This window comes from Gouania willdenowi, chromosome 9, assembly GCF_900634775.1.
Source record: "Gouania willdenowi chromosome 9, fGouWil2.1, whole genome shotgun sequence".
NCBI lineage: Eukaryota > Metazoa > Chordata > Actinopteri > Blenniiformes > Gobiesocidae > Gouania > Gouania willdenowi.
This window is the reverse complement of record NC_041052.1, coordinates 25172806-25190653: the sequence shown is the minus strand read 5'-3', so window position 1 is coordinate 25190653 and position 17848 is coordinate 25172806. Positions and strand designations below refer to the sequence as shown.

The 17848-nt window shown below is 41.2% G+C and overlaps 1 protein-coding gene across 2 annotated transcripts; it reads right to left on the bottom strand.

The window, feature by feature from the left end:
• Positions 1-7: 7 nt before the first annotated feature.
• adamts13 (ADAM metallopeptidase with thrombospondin type 1 motif, 13) lies at positions 8-17054 on the bottom strand. Of its 2 annotated transcripts, XM_028456505.1 has the most exons (29): positions 16841-17054; positions 16539-16605; positions 15968-16101; positions 15747-15830; positions 13620-13744; positions 13391-13537; positions 12866-13000; positions 12178-12328; positions 11959-12063; positions 11724-11875; positions 11594-11657; positions 11235-11361; positions 9964-10112; positions 9757-9877; positions 6844-6924; positions 6589-6770; positions 6276-6432; positions 5371-5500; positions 5119-5298; positions 4837-5035; positions 4666-4768; positions 3421-3550; positions 3076-3252; positions 2710-2914; positions 2121-2394; positions 1890-2033; positions 1617-1796; positions 363-538; positions 8-286 (listed from the first exon to the last, which is right to left on the bottom strand). In XM_028456505.1, the coding sequence occupies exons 1-29, from the start codon at positions 16925-16927 to the stop codon at positions 131-133; spliced, it is 4122 nt and encodes a 1373-aa protein (XP_028312306.1). In that variant the 5' UTR covers positions 16928-17054; the 3' UTR covers positions 8-130. The 2 variants fall into 2 exon arrangements, with proteins under 2 accessions (XP_028312306.1, XP_028312307.1); XM_028456506.1 differs by lacking the exon at positions 6844-6924.
• Between the last annotated feature and the right edge of the window lie 794 nt (positions 17055-17848).

Sequence of the window (17848 nt, the reverse complement as noted above, 5' to 3'; positions counted from 1 at the left end):
TTTAAAAACAAAAGAAAAAGACAACAGAATAAAGCTGTATTGTAATGGAATGTAATTTCATATTTGCATTTCAGTATGACACTCGATTGAAAAAGGATCATAGAGAAACAGAATTACCGTGAGTCTATAATCAAAGCTGTATAAAAGAATAGTCGGCTCTAAAGCTTCCTTTGGTATGCAGGTAGTCTCCATTAAATTCTACCTCTGCCATATTTCCAGAGGAGTCCCACTGAAACAGCTGCTGGCCCTTAAACACGTTTGTCTTCAGGACATCCTTATCCCGAATCTGAGAAGAACACAGCAGTATTTAATGGTACGTTGCACAATGAAACCACAGCAGTGTCGAGAAAGCCTTCACGCACCATAATGTATGTAGACTGGGAGTTAGTGGCGTTGAATACTAATCCTATGTGTAGCGCTTGGATCCTGATCCTCATGGAGGGAGGGGCGTGGATGAGCACTCGACAGGTGTGGTTTGTATCGGACGTTATTGGATTCTCAAAGACACCGCTGTAGGAAAACAGCTGAACGTCGCAGTCTGTGGGCCAGATATCACATCACCTCTACAGTCACATGTGGTTCATCACAAATGTTGAGCAAATCAAATTCTAGCTGCGAGCCAAAAGTGGAACAGTTGTTGAGGAAGTACAAGCTTCTAATTTAGATCTGGTGTTCTTTGTGCTAATATGTCTGATGTTGATGGCTGTGTATGTGTTACATAATGCGCTACCTTGGTGTAATTTGACACAAGCCTCAGGACATACATGCTTATTTCTCCACAGTTGGAAAACATGTTACTTTGGTTAACGGCTCACTCAAAATCTTAAGTTTTGAATGTATGTTTGCATGTGATTGACTGTCCCTGTGGCTCTAAAACAGACTGATGTTCCATGTACCACGGTTTGTGCTGATACGGGCAAGAACAGACACCAGCAGAGGCCTGTGGCACCGCTCTGTATGAGAGCTCATTGTTAAAGGTATGTGGAAACATTCATCAATTCTTTCAAGACAATGTGACACATTTATTAGTATTTTTCAGGTTTTTGCACCAAATAATCCCTGGTTACAGTTACACTACTGACATAAGTAGCATAAAAAATAGATGAATTGTATTGAAATGGAAACTCCAGCAACAAAAAGCTCTTTATGATGAGAACATTTGCAAATGTTGATACCATCTAAAAGTTATGGGAAATAATTTTTCTGTGCACCTACTTAGAGTGAAAGATCATTAAAGTTTTGCTAAAATAAAGTTAATAGATCTGTATCAGATGTGAAAGTTTACATATGCTAAAATACTGTCACCTTCCCAATGAATGTATATGTTTTGCATTCAGATTTCAGCTTTGAATTAACTGCTAAATCATAAGGATCTGAATGTTTTTTTCATGGCATTAGTTGGACGATCACAAGCTTTCTAGCAAGGAGATCCTGAGCATTAAGATTTACCAGAATAAGTGATTTGTCAACGCTAGTGTATGTGAAATTCTGGGTCCCTGAAGGTGTATTTTATCATAGGTAATGGAAGACACCTCAGAAAAATTAGTTCATAATCAGTTTATAGTGCCCCAACCTATAAACTGGGCAGAATACTGGAACACCATAAACTCTCTTACCTTGATGATGGCTCCTCTTGGTGTTTTTCTGAGAGCTGTATGTAAACATGACCCCATTTCCAGGAGTGAGCAGATTCTGGCGCACTAGCAGGACATTGGTTCTGGTGGTCAGTTCACTCATTGCAGCCAATGCACATTTCCTCACAAAAACCAGGCGGTCAAAGAATGCCAAGTACTCCTCTGTAAGGAGATGAAACAGGGTTTTTTTGTTTTGTTTTTGTGGCTGTTACTGTATATACATTAAACTTAAAAAAGAAACACGCGTACACCTACTTTTTCTGCAGTTCAGAGAACCTGATAGCATTTTAATGTGAATGAGCTCATCCAGGGGTCGTCCTATGGACAAAGTGCAGCGGTTGGTCACATTTCTTAGATCCACAGTGCCTGATTCCTCCAGAAGAAGCTGTCCACACACATCTGCAACACAGCACACTGCCTTGATATCATCTGTTATGATCCACCTTCTCCGTTTTATTAGCTCAACATTAGATGATGTTTACTGACTGGACTGAAGAGTTGGACCCATGGTTGTGTTCTGTGGGAGGGTTATGGTCTCGGTGGGAGTGGGGGGTGGTAAAGGTGTGTGAGTTGCAGCAGTGGAGTCAGAGGGCAGAGTGGAGGTGGAGGCCACATTGCTGCAGCTCCCAGTGTAGCAGCCTTGGATGGTGATTGGTTTAGGCATGTGCATGCAGAAGAGTGGGCTGAGGGGCTCAGGCTTAGAGGGACCCATACATGCCACAGCTCTGGACTGGATCCCATATCCACAGGGCACTGAACACTTGGCAAAAGATACAGGTCCCAGTATCAGCAGCATTACGCAAAATCTATTAGGTAACACTTTACTTGAACTTTTATACATAAGGCTGACATTATTATAACATGACACCTGTCATTAGCATGAATAAGGTGTCATGAAGGCTGTTGTCATTCATTACTCTTACCCTAACCCCCTCCACCTAACACAAAAAATGCCAACATAGCGCCAAAGGTGTCATCATATTTACCAAATGACATTTAAAGACAGCCTTCAAGTAAAGTGTTACCAAATATTATTTATTGATTGATTGATTCCCTGCAGTTTGGTTAAATGTACCTGACTCCATGGCTTCACTTCCCACCTGAAGGTACAGACTTGCACCAGGCATGGAACTCGGGTTGCTGGTTTTACTGTTGACAGACAGTTGTCTTCTGACACCTCCGTCTCCTTACTGTGGACGAACTGGACGCATGACACGAGTCTTTGAGCCACGCCAATGTCACAGGACACTGAGCAAGGCAGTGTCCCAAATATCTTCCACCTGGACAAGTGACACTGGGGGTGAGATGACCTTGATGAAGACTGGTGTGTGTGTGTGTGTGTGTGTGTGTGTGTGTGTGTGTGTGTGTGTGTGTGTGTGTGTGTGTGTGTGTGTGTGTGTGTGTGTGTGTGTGTGTGTGTGTGTGTCCATAACTGGTTTACCTTGCTGGGCAGCTGTGGGTGTTACATGAAACCACTGTTGGGGGTTTGGGTAAGTCAGTGCACTCTGAATCCTCCACCACCTCTTCCTCCCCTCCTGCTCCATGAGCACAGTACAGCACCCTCTTAGCCACTCCTCCTCCACATGTTACACTACAGAGTCCTTGCTTGGAGCGCCATCTGGTGGTTACACAAATACAGTGAAGGTTTTTATTATTTTTTTTTTTACAATCCAATTATTTTTTTGTCAAAATAGGTATGCATGATTTGGTAAACTTCCTAAAGTTTTGCAAAAATATTGCATTATATTTCATAAAAGTATAGCATCTTTCAAGCATGATGGCTCACATTGGAGGACAGGGTGATGTGTTACATATCTCATATTTAGGATCAGGTTTGGTGGAAGCATCACAGTGGAAGTCAGGAACCCCAAGTCTGGTCTGGTGGTCCACACATGAGAACCACACCTTCAAGGTCCCTGTAGTATGATGAAAGAATTTCAGTTCATTTATCTTAAACTACTTAAAATAATATATTAAAACCACGGTAGCACAATACACAGTCCGTGCAAAGCCTTCATTAAAAAATAAAACTGTAAAAATGATTTCACAAGATTATACCCTATCCATTTACATTGTACATTCCAGGTAATGTTAAAAAAAAAAAAACAAATCAGTCCATAATTCAGCATTCAGATACATTATGTGTGATTCATAGGCAGTTCATGAGAAAGTCTGGTAACACTTTTTTGAAGTTTTTACAAGGCGAAATTGTAAAATGATTAATTTTGCATTCTGAATGCGTGGTGGTTGTCACTCAGCTGGGATCAGTGCTGCCGCCTCTGTGAGCTCTCTGGCGGGACGAGCTGACGGCAGCAGCCGCTGTTCAGGTCAGTAACTACGTACATTCCAACCCAGTCTCACTTCCAACTCGTCACATATCGACATTCTGGAATGACGGAATACATGACGCTAAGGGTCCGTATGCTTTTTTTCACAGCAACTTTTCAAAATAATACTTCTAACCCTAAAACTAACCTAACTCTAACCCTAACCTTAACCACAAGTTATGGGTACATTTCTCACTAGAAATGTCATAAAAACAATTGTTTCCATGGGCCTCCCGAACGTTGATATGTGACAAGTTGGGAGTGAGAATGTGCTGTACATTCATGTCTCTAAAACAGCAGAAAATCTGCAATAACACAAGATTAAGTCCATACATTTGTCACTAGTCTCGACTGAGAAAAAAGTGGCCAAGAGCATTCACAAAACATACCGGTAAGGGAGGATCAGTTTTGGTTTTGGTTTCAAAACGGAGCGGAGAGAGGATTCTACAAACTGCAGCTTTAAATGTTATTCACTAAATTATGACACTTTTGGAGCTATGTTGGCATTTTTGGGTTAGGTGGAGGGATCTAGTGGGGTTAGGTAGTGTTAGGATTAGGGTAAACATTAAGACTTAATGACAGCCTTCATGACACCTCATCCATGCTAATGACGGATGTCATGCCATAATAATGACAGCATAATGTCAGCCTTCTGTATAAAACTTCAAGTAAAGTGTTACCAAAAAATGATATTATTTCCTCACCGTTGCCACAGCTTTGTGAGCAGTGGCTGATCACAGGGCTCCACACAAACACAGGAGCCTGTTTAGTTCTTGATGTCGCGCCAGATTTAAGAATCATCTGTTCCTGTCAGAAAAAACAATGCACCGTCACAATTTACACTTTCAAACATCATTAGTCATTAAACAACTGACCTCTCCTTTAGTTTCCCATCCGACTGGACAGACATCTACCACACACGGTTCTGCATCAGATGGTTTGATCTGCATTGAACAAAAGTTTTGATCCACCTCGATGTCCTTGCCATTTTCCCGCCGGACACACGACACGAGGCATTTTGCTAGTCCTGGCCCACACAGTGCAGAACATCCTCCTGGCTCTGAAACATGCCATCTGCATCCCAATGAGTTTACACAAATAAAATCAGAGGGAGGCTGCAAAAAGTGCTACATAAAGTCAGTGCTAATTCCTCATACCTGGCTGGGCAGGGGTCAGTGTTGCATTTTTCAGCTGTGTATGGAGCTGCATGGAGTGTGCACTCAGACTGTGGGACCAACGTCACATCGTCTCCATCCTCCTGAACACATCTCACAGGCCGCACTCTCTCTCCCTCTCCACACGACACACTGCAAGGCCCAAATGCCCCTGCATCCCACCTGAAACACAGCACATTGTCATGGAAAGTAATTTTTACCAAGCTGAAGCTATGGTTGTGTGTGTGTGTGAACCTCGGAGAACAGGGTGTGAGCTGACAGGTGGTGTGAAGCGACACAGTTGGAGGAGGACTTTCACAGTGATGCTCATCCAAATGGCTGTTGGTGGCTTTATTTACACAGACATTGATGTGCTTTTGCACACCTGAGAATGAAAGAGGACTATCGGCAAATAAATACATTTACACTGTTTATTTGTTTTTTATGATCACCATTAGCTTATGCATAAGTTATCAGCTATTCTTTCTGGGGTCCACAAATTACACAATGACAATACAATCCACCTATTAAAGCATGAATGTTCTGTGTGTGCGTGCGTGCAGAGCGAATATCTCCCCGGTATTAGTTTGACCTGAAACTTTGTCAACAGGTTCCAAATACCACGAGTGTGTGGCTCCGTTATTTTTGAGTAACTTGGTTGTGCAAAACGTTCAAAATGTTTAAGTTAATATTTGATCTCACAGACTTCAATTCTTCCAGGGCGGCAGACATTTCAACAACTACAACTCAACCAAAATCAATAGCAACAGACATAAATGCTCCAAACTATTAGAATTAGTGTTTGTCACTAATGTTTCCAAATAAATAATATCTCTTCAGGATTTTTAAAAAAAATTATAAAGATTGTGTTTAATGTCACGTGACAATGAATTCCATTCATTCATAGCTCTTTATAAGTGCTGTACTAATGAAGTTCTTACTTTGGGTAAAATAAAACAACCACTGACTGCATGCCTAGTTGAATAATGGTGGGTTTCTATACTGAAAGTAAGCTTTTGGTAGAAATAAATAAGGAGTTTAATAATCAGATTTGTATGCATTTTAACAACATTTGTCCTGTGCTGAATGTTAGAAGGTAACAACAGTTGTACTGCTGCATTTCTCTTCTAATCTGCCAATTCAAGCTTGGATTGACTTACCTGTACCACAAGTTACTGAACATGGAGCTTTAAGGAGAGTCCACATGCCTTCAGGTGTCACATCTGTCCAGTATCTCTCTCTACTGGGAGCATAGAACTGATAGCTAATGTTTGGATTGGTTTTCTCGCCATATTCTTTCCCATATTTACGATAGATCTAAAATAGAAGAAATACAATCTTCCAAATTGAACTCACAAGCAGCATATGAAAAGCAGCATATGGGGACAACCATTGCGTGTGATTAAATGCAAATGTACTTTTTTGTTTAAATGAAGCATAATAAGACAGCAGCTGTAAGTCTTTCCCCCTGACCTGGATGCTCATCTCCTGCTGTAACGGCCCCATCAGCAGCAGCTCCTCCCTCTCAGGCAGGAGGTCAGGTGTCAGATAGAGGCGATACTGGAGTCGGTTATCATCCAGGATGGAAGGGTGTGTCATGTTCAGAGAAATACGGCCCGTCCCTGACACAATGTAGCCATCGTCTACCATCACAGCTGCAGAGGTAAGCACACAGAGGTAAGCCACGACTCAAAAGACAAAATGTCATTATGTAGAGAAAACACTTACACATATGTGTGAAGAGAGGAGCTGTGTTGATAACATGGACCTGTGTGGCATTGACTGGCAGTTTAATGAAGGTGGTGTACTCTGAAACCAAGAGGTGGGAATAAAACACTCTGTTTGTTGTGTATCTAAGACTACATTTTATCATCACTTCTTTGTATATTTAAAGCTGCTGGGGGCGATAAACGTTTTTTATAACACAAATGAAGACATAGTGTAGGCCTCATAGATCAATAAAGGTATTTCTTATGAAAAACAGGAGAATTTACTCAAAAACAAAAGGTCAAAGGTTGAAATCACAATGGGTTTGTTGACAAATGGTCATGTGACTTGAACTTAAAGCTGATATCTGAAGTTTCTGAGAAATCTATGTTTATGTATGATTCTTTTGAAATGCGTAAAAATACCTAACTAGTCTTTTACTATGGTCTACTGCCGGTGGTCATTCATATGCATTAATGTATATAAGTTAGGGATGTAACAATTCACTCAACTCCCGATACGATTCGATTCACGATACTGGGTTCACTATACGATTTTCTCACGATTTATTTTACAAAATGGGACTGTAGACAAATGATGACTGAAAAATATTCCTTTATTTTTTGGGGGAAATACTGTACTATTTTCCTTTTATTTTTTATTGTCAAAAGAATCCCTTGATAAACTATTCAAAACAATGCAATTTAACTAAAAATAAATCTTGAATGAAATAAATGAAGGAATAATACAAATGAAGAAGAAGCCTATTAATTTAAATTCTGGTTCTATAGTAAACAATTCAAAACTACATAACAGTTCTTTTTCTTTTTAAAAGTGCAACTGAAAATGTATTTTGTGCCTTAACAATTAGACTTTAAAAAAAAAAAAAAAAAAAACAGTCATTTTACTGTATTTACGTCAGATATTTGTTTGGACCAGCAGAGGGCCCTGGTAACCCAGTGGCATGCAGTTATTCCACCAGTGAAGAAGAGATGCTATGCTAGCAGACAGAGCTAATAGAAAAATGTGATTTTTACAGATATTCACGTAATATTACAGATATTCTTTCGGTGCTAAAGGGGTAAAGAATCATTTATGAGCATGTTTAACAGTAAATGGCGGCCAGAAAAAAAGTAGTAGCAGATTCCACTCGCCACGTCCGCTTCTGGAAGGATTAATATATAGCACCCTCTGCTGTTTAAAAAAAGTACTGCGATTCAATTTTCAGAGCATCGATGTGAACCGTAGTACCTATGAATCGATTTTTAACTGCCTTACGATTAATCATTACATCCCTAATATAAGTCCCTTTTTCGTCCTATAGACCCCTATACAAATGGAAACGTTCGCTGAGTGCGTCCAGCCAATAGGCTTCGACTTCCTGTTTTTGAGACTGTCAATCAAAGTGAATGTAGAACTGTGCAGGCCGTGTCACAGCAAACAGGTAAATATGATTTTGGCTCTTACCTGACCCATAGACCTATATCAATGTGACCCAATGTGACCTTGTTATGTTATGCGATGTAAAAATAGAGGCGTGGCTTCTAGGCAGAGGCAGTGGGAGGAAGTGGAGCTGTTTAGGGCGGGACATCGAGACGTTTCTCAGAAACTCCGGATATCAGCATTAAAGAAAGTTTTGCACAATGCATTGAGGGAATCCCCTAAAAGAATGCAAAGATGATGACAAAGTTAAAATGTTTACTTAAGAAGTGTCTTTACTTCATTTTTACCAGGATTTCTTGTGTTTCTTTGCCAGACAAGAAAGAGACTATGATTCACTTTACACCATTTTTGTTCTGGATTTTTCACGCGTTCCCTGTGAAATGATGACACTCTACAGGACATTACATTTCAGACATATTCGGGTGTTCCAGTTGAAGTTTCTGTGGAAGCCACATCATCACCATCGGGGCAAACTTTCAATCCGTGAAAAATAAAACACCATCACTGTCACTTTCGCTCTGTTTTTGGGGTAGCAATGGCATCATTAGTGGATGAGAACAACTTTTAGATGAAATGCAGGTAAAGGTTAGTTATCGTCCACGGCAGAGTTCCTTTTTTTTGCTGACCTAAATTTTGTAGTATTGAGGTTTTTTTCTCTATTGATTTAAAAATACTTTTCATTTAGGTCTTTGACCATTTCAAACCATTTCACATTTACTTTTTTCACAAAAATGCCTTTCCTTTTATTATTACAGTACATTAAAAAAAATATAATTCCTTAATTCTTACTTATATTTAAGTCTTAAAAAAATCCCATGTGTGTAGGATTTTTTTTAGTTGACGCTACAAGCACAATATAGAAAATGCAGCAGTGTGGAGTCTTACTAGCAATGCTTTTGGAGCTGCTTTTCTCATTCCTAGTCCTGAAGAGCCACGACACACCTGAAGCTAATGAATGTGTAATCAGCCTTGTAACAAGCAATGAATCAGACAATTGCTGAGTAAAGCAGGCATATAATTATCATCTCATGCGGTACTTTTGAGGCCTACCCTTGTTCCACAGACCACACTTTAAAAGTCCTTTGATGAACTGCCAACTGATTTTTTTTGTGTGTATGGTTATATCATGCCTTGGCTTTGAATTCAACTTATTGCATTCCCTTTATGACACCAGGTGTGTATCTACTGGCATTGTTGCACATTAGCAGTACATTTATATGGACCTTGCATAGAATTCTACCATTGAAAAAAAATAAATTAATAAATAAATAAAAATATATATATACATGTGTATTAGTCCCAAAAATTCCCAGCTGCAATGGTCTCAGTTCACATGGTCATTGGTTAAACCTTCCCAAAGCTTTGGGAGCCAAATGAAGGCCTTTTATTTTCTATTATTTGGTTCACCATCAGTTTGACACCAAATTAATCAGATGATATAAATGAGGACAGAAAACTTAATTTTCTCAGTTTGTTTATGCTCTATGTCACCTTTGGCCTGACCACCGCTGTATGCGCCCACTCTCAACCTGCAGGATGATCCGTCTCCACCACACACTCCACACACATCGTTCTGTTTACCAGAGTGCAGCACACCATCGCAGCCAAACAGCTGAGTGAAAACAGAGTTTTAAAACTCAAAAACATGATATTGTGCCCCATCTCCTGCATGTCCAGTCCCATTTATCTTTTCTTTACCTGGCACTTTCCTCTCAAGCAAGCAGCTGTGTTGCCCAGCGGAGGGACGCTGTCCGGCTCACAGCGGGTTCCGTCCACAAACTGAGAGCCGCGGCTCACAATAAAACTTTCTCCATCAGACTGGCACATATGTCTGCACTGCTCATCACCTGGTTTAGAAAGAGAATAATGAAAATACATTTTTAAAATTATTGTTGTCTCTCTATTAAAGCAAGAAACGTCTGTCTGTCTGTCTCTCTGTCTCTCTGTCTGTGTTTGTATGGGGCGCATATCTCCCTGACGCAGTGTCTGTTCGATCTGAAACTTTTTGAATAGCTTGCGCATGGCCCCATAGTGCGCATTCATTATTTTGGAGTTATTTGGCGATTACGTTTTGAAATTTTATTTTGAAATCACCGCGGAATCAATGCGGTTTACACCGAACAGAGGGTTAGGCTGGAGAGGGGGGAGGGGCGTCTGAGCCGCACTCACACTGATATACTAGCAAAGCTCTCAAGTCTCACGCATTGGACACGAGACACACGCATTTCAAACTGGGCTGATGGAGCCCATGGAGGAGAGATGGACAGCTTGCTAATCTCACACACACACACACACACACGTGGGTGCATGCGCGCGGCTGATGAGAGTGTGGCCTGTTCTTTCTATGCGGTACCACAACCACAAAGAGGAAAGGATTTAGCAGCACTAACCATAACACATGCACACACACACACACACACACACACACACACACACACACACACACACACACAGAACATTCATGCGTTTAATAGGTAGCTTGTATTGTCATTGTGTAATTTGTGTGGACCCCAAAGTGTGAGCCACACACATGATTTATAGAAGTACTTCTCAGTCTGCTCGCTAAGTTACATCTGTTTGTATATTAATTACTAACTTTGGATGATAAGCACCCCTGCACTAAGAAATGTTAAATTCTAAATAAATAGTTTTATTTGTACAAATGTATGTGTTTTATCAGATTCTACCTAAACCGCCGCATTGGTGCAAACTTTATTTATCAATTTATCATGTGCATGTTCCATACAATTAAACCAGATAAATTGCACACACTATTTTACTTTGCACCCGCAAATATACCCCTTTATACCACTACAGAGTATGTACACCTCTTTGTACATCCAACCTTCAAACACATACTCATTTGGCCATAATTGACAACTCTACTTAAGCTCCCACTATATGAATACATAATTCCGACGAGCACTGTACTAGTAAAAATAAAAGAGCAAGGTTTCTGTGAAGCTCACCTTTGGTAAACTCTACGGCAGGAATCCAGCTGTAGAAGGAGGCAGTATTTGGTTGCAGGTAAAGTGGATGGAGATTTGTTTGGGAACACTGCTCTGCTATGAAATCCAGCTGGGAACGTTCACAATTCTACAACATCATAGGTGAAATTATCAACTCTGCTCAAAACTGTGGAAAATATAATCAAAGCAGTAATGAAACAGTAGTGATATTGCTTAATGTGAATTATGTTCCTCTATTTTGACATTGCATTCAAAAGCGTGTTAGGATCGTAATAACATTGCGTGGGGATATGATAAATATCCATGAACTCCTGCATAGACTCAGAGGCCCACTGTAAACAGACCTGATAAGACCTTACCTGCTGATTGCAAAGTTCAGCCTCAGTTTCTGGTCCCACACACTCATGCCCTCCAAAAGCAGGCCTGAAAACCAGGCAATTCCTGTAAAGAACAACACCCTCTCTGACATTTGTGCTTACTGTTCCTTACCTTGGATTGTTGCATTGCCTCGTACGGAAGGTGACACCACCTCCACATGATCGTGAGCATGAAGAAAACTTAGACCAGCTGGACCAGGAACCATGCACCATAACAGGGGAGTTCAGATCGTCTGGGAATACACAATGACCCTTTAGACACCACTGCAACAGAAAATAGGCTCTGATGAACAAAGTGCATGACTTAGTTCCTGATGATTCTAGACAAACGACATACGGGCCTGTACCTGATTGGGAGCACACTCCGTTCCATCCAGTAATGGAACAAGAAGCCGTTTACAGGAGTTGCCATCTTCAGGGTTTACGTGACAAGATAGAACACGACATGCTGGCTAGTGAAGAGAAAAGCAATTTTGTAATTACATCTGAAAAGTAGAGAAAATATATCTTTTAAGATATGCTATCTAATACTCTGTGGTATTAAGCTGACGTTAAAGCTGACATACCAGGTCAGGATTGCTAAAGGAACAGGCTCTTGCAGCGCTGCCAAAAGCTATTCGACACTGGTCGTCAACTCCATAGTATAAACCAGGCTTCCAGTCTTGCAACGAGCCTTCCATTGCAGGTAAGTCTTTGACACAGTCAGCTTTCCCTTCCCTGGAAACATCAGGTCAGCAATAAGACAACTTACACATGTCTGACATACAGTACATTTAAGAACACATGCACGGTATTGTGTATTGCTGCCACAAAAAGTGTGTTGCTCTTTTGTTTGATACGTATAATAACTATCCATCATGCAACCCCTTGCATGATAACCTTTACTGCTTTTAATACACAGACTTTAAGGTCATACAAGGTTTAAGATCTTCATTGGCTGTTTTAATATCTTCAAACAGAAGAAATAAGCCGAGGCGAAAACCAGTTTTATTGATTACAGCTGTCAGTAGTCATGAGTGCAATGAATAATTACCCGTTACAAACTGCCAGCACTCAATCCCACACTGAAAAATAATTAGTTTAGGAAAAACAATAAAGCACCTTTGATTTGTGCAAAAACAACCAGCTCCCTTTATCCCTCGCAAAGTCATTAGGATATGATTACGAGATGACGTTTCCTTTCAGCAGCAGAATGTTTTCTGGATGAATGAAAGACCTTTTTTGTGCAGAGCTACTCTGAACTGATCGACCCACCTAAAGAATGTGAGGAGCTGCTGCCGGCTGCAGGAGGACCACGTCAGGTCCACACTGTTGTAGCCCCCATCAGAGGCCATCATGAAGCCACTCCTGCTGCAGGTGTTTCCCACTCCGTCATGATGGATTCCAAAACTGAGCGGAAAAATGTAATTAAAATTATTGTTGGGAGTGTTTAAACGTGGAATTTTGAGTTTTGAAATATGCAGGTTTTATTGTAGTTTATAAAAATGGACTAGTATTGTGAAGGTATACATTGTACAGACTAAAAAGACAAGGTAACCTTTAAACCTTAAAAATGCTTCAAATATAGAAGAATTGATACAATTATTGAAATGATCACTTAAGCATAACTATACTAAAAAAAAGACCATTAAACCCACAAAATATCTATTCCCTGCATTGAGCAGTTCCTCTTTAGGCTAACGCAGTTTATTCTTTTCTTTGTGCGCAGTTGAATAGATAAAACTAAGTTTAAAACTTAGCTTCTTAATGAACTACAGTTAATAATCAAAACGGTTTTACCTGTGCCCAATTTCATGAGCGATGGTGATCCCCAGATCAAAGCCTGTGTCCTCAGTCACTACACAGCTCCATTCATCAGAGCAAGCCCCACCTAGTTGAGCTACACCTCTGACCTGCTTGTTCCCATCAGGCAACACCAGGTCATATCTGTTTGTGAAGTGCAACACAGAATAGTTTATGAAATATTAATTATCTTGTCATAACAGCAGTGTGATTATAGCTAACATACCGCGTGATGTACAGCAAGACATCAGCATGCAAGGGGTCAGTGTCATTGGCAGGGTTGATCCTTTTGCTCCAGTCACACACACTTCTGAGAGAGGAGGTGATGTTGGTTGACATTTGGATCTCTGGCTAGGAGAAAGAACCAAAACAGAAGAAATCAAAGCTACAGACTGGATATAGAGATTAGTCCTGATCTGATATTGATTTTGAAAATCAGTCTAATACCAGCTCAAAAAAGAAAAAATCATATAGGGTCTCCCAAGACAAACAGGTCAGATGGATCAGACAAAGAGCTACCGGGGCCACACCCTGGAGCCAGTCCTGGGGTTAGGGTTCGAAGGCGAGTGCATGGTGACAGCCATGGGGACAGGCCAGGGACAGCCTGATTGACTTTGTGGTCATATCGTTGAACTTGTGGCAAATGTCTTGGACACTCGGGTTAAGAGAGTGGGTGAGTTGGCTCTGAAGGTGGGGGAGGATGCCAGTCAGACATGACAGAGCTAAATGTGTCGTGAGGGTCTGCTGGGAACGTCTGGCAGAGTCTCCCATCAGAAGGAGCTTCAACTCTCACCTTTGGGTGAGCTTTGAGCACGTCTCACTGGCGGTCGATCAGTGATGTGGCCGTAAGGTAGTTGGTGCCTGTTGTGGCGGCAACACCCAAACCCTTTGGTGGCTATTGCTGGTAAGGGATGCCATCAAGCTGAAGAAGCAGACTTATTGGGCATTCTTGTCCTGTGGGATAGGTACCGACGGCCCAAGCGAAGCGCAGCTAGGACGGTCACCAAGGCAATGGGAGGAGTTTGGTGAGGCCATTGAAAACAATTTCCAGATGGCTTTGAAGAGGTTCTGAACCACCATCCTGCGTCTCAGAAGGGGGAAGCAGTGCACCGTCAACACTGTGTATGGTAAGGATGGGCCTGCTGACCTCAACGCCGATTGTCGTGCATCGATGAAACAAATGCTTTAAAGACCTCCTCAATCTCAACGACATGCTCCCTTGGGCTGAGGTAGCCGAGGTGATTAAAACGCTCCTCAATGGCAGGGGGTGGATGAGATCCACCCGTAGTTTATCAAGGCTCTGGATTTTGTGGGACTGTCATGGTCGACACAACTTTGCAACATCACGTGGACATTGGGGCCGTGCCTCTGGACTGGCAGACCAGGATGGTGATTCCCCCTTTTAAAGAAGGGAGATTGTAGGGTTGGTTCCAACTATAGAGGGATCACACTCCTCAACCTTCCTGGTTCGGTGTATTCAGAAATACAGGAGAGGAGCGTCCGCCGGATAGTCAAACCTTGGAACCAGGAAGAGCAATGCAGTTTTTGCCCTGGTCATGGAAATGTGGACTAGCTCTTCCCACTCAGCAGGGTCTTTGAGGGTGCATGGGAGCTTGCCCAACCAGTCCACATCAGCTTTGTGGACTTGTAAAACACCATGTCCTCAATACGGGCCGTTAGTTCAATGTACGACCGGTGTCAGAGCTTGGTCCACATTGTCCACAGTAAGTCATAATCGTTTTGCGTGAAGGTTGAACATTGCCAGGGCTGCCGTTTGTCACCAATCCAGTTCGCACGCCCTTGAGCTCCCGCCCCCCCTGCTCCGATGAACTGTTCAGGGCATGTCCCACCGGATGGAGAACCCGAGGAAGACCCAGGACAAGTTGGATAGTCTATGTCTCTCAGCTGGCCTGGGAACTCTTCTGGATAATCCAGGAAGAGCTACAGTATATGAAGTGCCAGGGGACAGGGAAGTCTTGGCTTCCCTGCTAAGGATGCTGCCCCCCTTGACTTGACTACGGTTAAGCGGGAGAAGATGGATAGATGGATGGATGGATGGATGGATGGATTTAATTTATTCTATTCAATTGTAGAATATTCATATGTATAAAGTTGAAATGTTTGTAACACATTGGTTAATATTAAATGGTTCAGTTTTTCTCAGACCTACTGTTGCTGACTATTGTTTAAGTAAAAATCACTTGATCAGGCCTTTTGTGCAATAGTGGTATCGTATCAAAAGTAAAATTGTTAGATTGGAACACCCACAAACAGCTGCATCTCCTTTGTATGGCTCAGTTATACAAAACTTTGAGATGTCTGACAACAACTACACTGGTAAAGAGCCACACACCTCTGGCTCTGACAGGATGATCATGCGGACCAGGTGCATCCTCATGTTGGCACCCAGACTTGGGTTTCTCAGCAGCTCTGAGGCCTGAGTAGGAATGAGAAAAAGACAGTTTGTTGCATTTCAATATGTTTTGTGTGTATGTGAATATCACATAGAAGTAAAACAAGCATTTACGTGCTAACCAACCCATTCAGAGATGACACAAACTTGCTTGGGCTTACAATGTTGAGGTTAGTAAGGATATATTTTTCTGTGTCCTGCTTATGGACCAGGTGAACATCAGGTCCGACAACCACCAACAGTTCCAGATGGGTGACATCAGGGATTAGAGGAGAGCGCGGCAGTCGACCGCTGACTGTGGAAGAAGACAAAATGTAGTGGAAACACACCCGTGTCTATCTACTGAGTAACTGTTTTCAAAGAGGCAAATAAGTACTGATATACAGTATAGTGTACAGCAGTAGCTCTCAACTCGTCTCTGTTTGAAACCCAGTTTATCAGTAACTATTTTTTTTTTTTTTTTTTTTAAAAGAGCTATATTTTTGTTGATATTGTCTCATCAGTAAGTAAATAGTAAAAAACATGCTTTGAAAATTATTTAAAAAAAGATTCAAATCACATATTGAATATCCCTTCATAATAAATGCACAGGGTCTTTTTCGCCATTGAAAACTGGTTTGCAACCCAACTCAGAGTCCCAAGCCAGGACTTGAGAAACTCTGGTTTTAACATCTAAATGCATTGGTTGGAAAGTATTTCATAAGTGTTTAATAAACTTCTCATGGGACCTACCTGAGGTGTCAGAGGAATAGTCAGGACTGGAAGTAATGTCCCATTGAATGATGGGGCGATCAAAAGCCTTTTAAAGAAAACAACATTCACATTTACAAGCATCTATTTTATTACTTTCCACTCAATTTAGATAAAAGGCCAAAACATTCAAAGCCACATCCTGCTTATTTGTATATCCCAATAAAAATAGTGTTGGCCAACTAAGATTTGTGGTTTTAACCAAATGATAAACAGCTTAAGCTTGAGTTCAATGTACTTTGCAGAAGAGGAATGAGTAACCGCATTGCATGCTCTCCACCTACCTCATCCAATGGAGAACTCATCAGAGCAGAGAAGCCAGGCCATGACCACAACAACAGCAGTAGACAGGACAAGAAGCTCAAAATCATGTTTCCCACACTCCTGTGTGTGTGTGTGTGTGTGTCTCTCAGTGTGTGTGTGTGTGTGTGTGTGTGTACCTGATCTGCAACTCATGGAACAGTGTGTGATCTTCATGCAAACTGAATGTGTATAAGTGACTTGTGCTTATGTACACAGTAAGGACAAAGTTGATGAGTGTTTTTTTCCCCCACTGTTCTGGGACATGGAGGACAGCTCTGATTGGATGTCAGTTGTGTGCAGTCAGTGTGACTAATATGTGACTTCTCTTGCCTTTTAACATTGAGTAATAGGAAGTGCTTTTATGATCAGCCAATATTTAAGCTGCACAGCTTAGTTTAGCGACAAAGGTCTACTCTTTGATTAGATTGGTACGTAACTACTTTATATGTTGTCTTTCCAAATGCAGTCTTTGCCAAATAGTTCTCTCTGCTGTAATTCATTTCCTTTGGATCATTGTTGTCTGATAAAGCCTGTAGAGGGCAGACATGATCCTTCTGAAAAAAATTACTGGAAGAGAGGGAAAGAGAGAGAGAGAGAGTAGAAATCCTATTTCTGAAACACACATACACATCGATGGAGAATTTAAGGTCAGGTCACATCCTGACATTTCAGTTACTTAGGGTAAAAGTAGCAGAATAAAAAGGCAGCTTCTTCAGCTGTCAGGAATGGGAAACCTATTGCTGTGAGCTAACTTTATGAGCCACATTATTGCTTATTATTTCCAGGCAAATGATTTTATCTCATTTATTTTATCAACTCAAATGAACAAATTGTGAATACACAGGAAAAAATGCCTGGATTTTATTTCCAGGTCGCACCTTTCTGTGGGTAGTATATGTTCTCCACATCCTTAACTGGGTTCTATCTGGGTACTCAAGATTTCAATCCAAAAACAAGTGTTAGGTTCAGTGATGTGCAGTGAAGTTCAT